Source organism: Hibiscus syriacus, unplaced genomic scaffold (assembly GCF_006381635.1).
Source record: "Hibiscus syriacus cultivar Baekdansim isolate YM2019G1 unplaced genomic scaffold, ASM638163v2 tig00110890_pilon, whole genome shotgun sequence".
Taxonomy (NCBI): domain Eukaryota; kingdom Viridiplantae; phylum Streptophyta; class Magnoliopsida; order Malvales; family Malvaceae; genus Hibiscus; species Hibiscus syriacus.
This window is the reverse complement of record NW_024062900.1, coordinates 594,611-597,089: the sequence shown is the minus strand read 5'-3', so window position 1 is coordinate 597,089 and position 2,479 is coordinate 594,611. Positions and strand designations below refer to the sequence as shown.

General features: G+C 39.0%; 1 protein-coding gene across 1 annotated transcript; it reads left to right on the top strand.

Annotated features, from left to right (window-relative positions):
- Positions 1-565: 565 nt before the first annotated feature.
- On the top strand, positions 566-1,948 carry LOC120144587 (U-box domain-containing protein 27-like). The gene has a single exon (XM_039158621.1). The coding sequence runs from the start codon at positions 664-666 to the stop codon at positions 1,879-1,881; it is 1,218 nt and encodes a 405-aa protein (XP_039014552.1). The 5' UTR covers positions 566-663; the 3' UTR covers positions 1,882-1,948.
- Positions 1,949-2,479: the final 531 nt, after the last annotated feature.

The window sequence follows — 2,479 nt, the reverse complement described above, 5'->3', positions numbered from 1 at the left end:
TTATATTTTAAAAAAATAAATTTTATAAACCGAATATTTTGTTAAAAAGTTATAAATAAAGCTGAAGACTTGCAATGAATTAAAAAAATGAAAGAAACAACAAATTTCACGGAAATTAACTTTATGGTGGTTTGGGGGGGGGGGGGGAAGCACTCCCACAAAATCAAAGGTGCACGGTTCTCCTTACCCATTAAACAACAAATGATGCAAAATCAAGACTGACCAACTGAACCTTCCCCGTGGGCCCCTCCACGTTTCCATCCTCAATCTACGCATGTATTTTTCTGCTTCATCTAATCTCCACCGTTCATTCGATCTGGCGATCCGTTATGTTTATTTTCTTTCATTCATCTCACGGCTCAGAGCTTAAATCCCAAAATCTGAACTTACACGCGCGTGAAGATTCCCTTCCAAAAACCTTACTCTCCTTTGACCGATGACTCGTTAGAAAAAGGGAAAAAAAGAATATATTTATTAAAAAATTAGAATAAAGAATGAATTTTATGACGTCAGTTATCCTTTGACTAATTCTCTATATTCTTTGAACCCGCACCGTGTCTCCCTCTCCCAACTCTCCCATCTCATTTCTTCCACTTTCTCTCTGAAATTTTCATTTTCTCTCATTTTCTTTCGGTCCAAACAAGGAAAAAGAAAAATATATACATGGGAAGAGGAAGAGACGATTTGCACATTACGGTTCCTAGTATTTTTCGGTGTCCGATATCGTTGGACGTGATGAAATCCCCGGTGAGCTTGTGCACGGGCGTAACATACGACCGAGCCAGCATCCAACGGTGGCTGGACAGAGGCAACAACACGTGTCCGGCCACCATGCAGGTTCTCCAAAGCAAGGAATTCGTTCCGAACAGGAATTTACAACGGCACATTCAGATCTGGTCCGACTCAGTTGCTCGCCTTCAACTCGAAGCTGATTCGACGGCCAATTCAGCTGTTCCTTCTCAAGATCAGATCAATATCTTGGTCAAACAGCTCGACGACAACAATTTATTTTCATCGTTGACGAAGATCGTTTGTTTCGCCAGAGAATCGGAGGAGAACCGTCAAATCCTGGCCAGTATCGACGGATTTTTTAACGCGGTGTTCGATTTCATGAGAAATGTGGAATCGGACGTCAAATTAATCGAACAAGTGATTGAGATTTTGAATTTGATGTCAAGTAAAATTTTGGAGAAGAAGCTGTTATTGGAATCAAATTGCTTGTCGAATATCCTTCTGGTTCTACAACGAGGAAGTTTAGATTCTCAAATCCAGTCGATTGGATTACTGAAGTCTAATGCGGTCGATGGAGAGTCCAAGCTCAAAATAGCCGAAGAAGAGGGATTACTACAGGAATTGGTGAAATCATTAAGCAAAGAGAAGGATCAAAGCTTGATCGAAGCGAGCTTATCTTGTTTGATCGAAATCACAATGCCCAAAACAGTAAAAATCAAAGTAATCCAATCCAGAACAATCCCAGACTTAAAGAAACACTTATCCGAGCCAAACACGAGCGTTTCCATAATTGAGAAGTCATTAAAACTGCTGGAAACGTTGTCGTCTTGCAGAGAAGGGAGGATGGAGATATGGCACGATTCCATATTGCTACAAGCGATCGTGCAGAAAGTGCTGAAAGTATCGGACAAAGCGACGGAGCACGCGGTGACAATACTCTGGTGCGTTTGCTATTTGTTTAGGGACGAGAAAGCTCAAGAAGCGGTGGTTAGCAGCAATGGGATGACCAAGTTTTTGTTGCTGATGCAAAGCAACTGCTCGGCTGCCGTTCGGCAAATGTCGGGCGATTTGCTTAAGATTTTCCGGGTTAATTCCAAGTCTTGTCTACCAAGTTATGATACTAGAACTACCCATATTATGCCCTTTTAATGATTCGAACAAAAACAAAACAAATCCAAGTTTGTAAATCAAAGAAATCTTTTGTTACTGAAATATTCAAACAGAAAATTCATTTGAATGGTACACATACATTACATCGATCGATTCAATTCGGTGTTGCGTTATGTTGATAATGTTTTGGGAATGGTGAAATTGATTATTCATTCATTGCTCGCTTTGTTTTCTTGAAGTTTCAGAAGGTACAGTTTTGTTTTGATTTTTAACCAAGAACCGTCAAAGCTGTGCAGGGTCTCATTCAATGAGCACACTCAAATAGTTGTAATTGTAGCAATTTGCAGCTTCAAGTTGTGGTACCTTGTACTCTCTGCTCATAGTCAATGAAGGGACTGTAAGGGGCTGTTTGTTAAAACTGAATGATTTAGCACTGAATGTTTTAGCACCGAATGATTTAGCAGTCTGAATGATTAAGAGACTCTGTATGATATAGTTCTTAATAGAAAATTTGTTTGATAATACGTCTGAATGACAAAAAATGACCATATTACCATTCTGTATGATTTTGTGCCAAAATAAAATATATTTGTTTCTACCTTGTGAATAAATGTTAAAAATATATTTTACTTTTTGA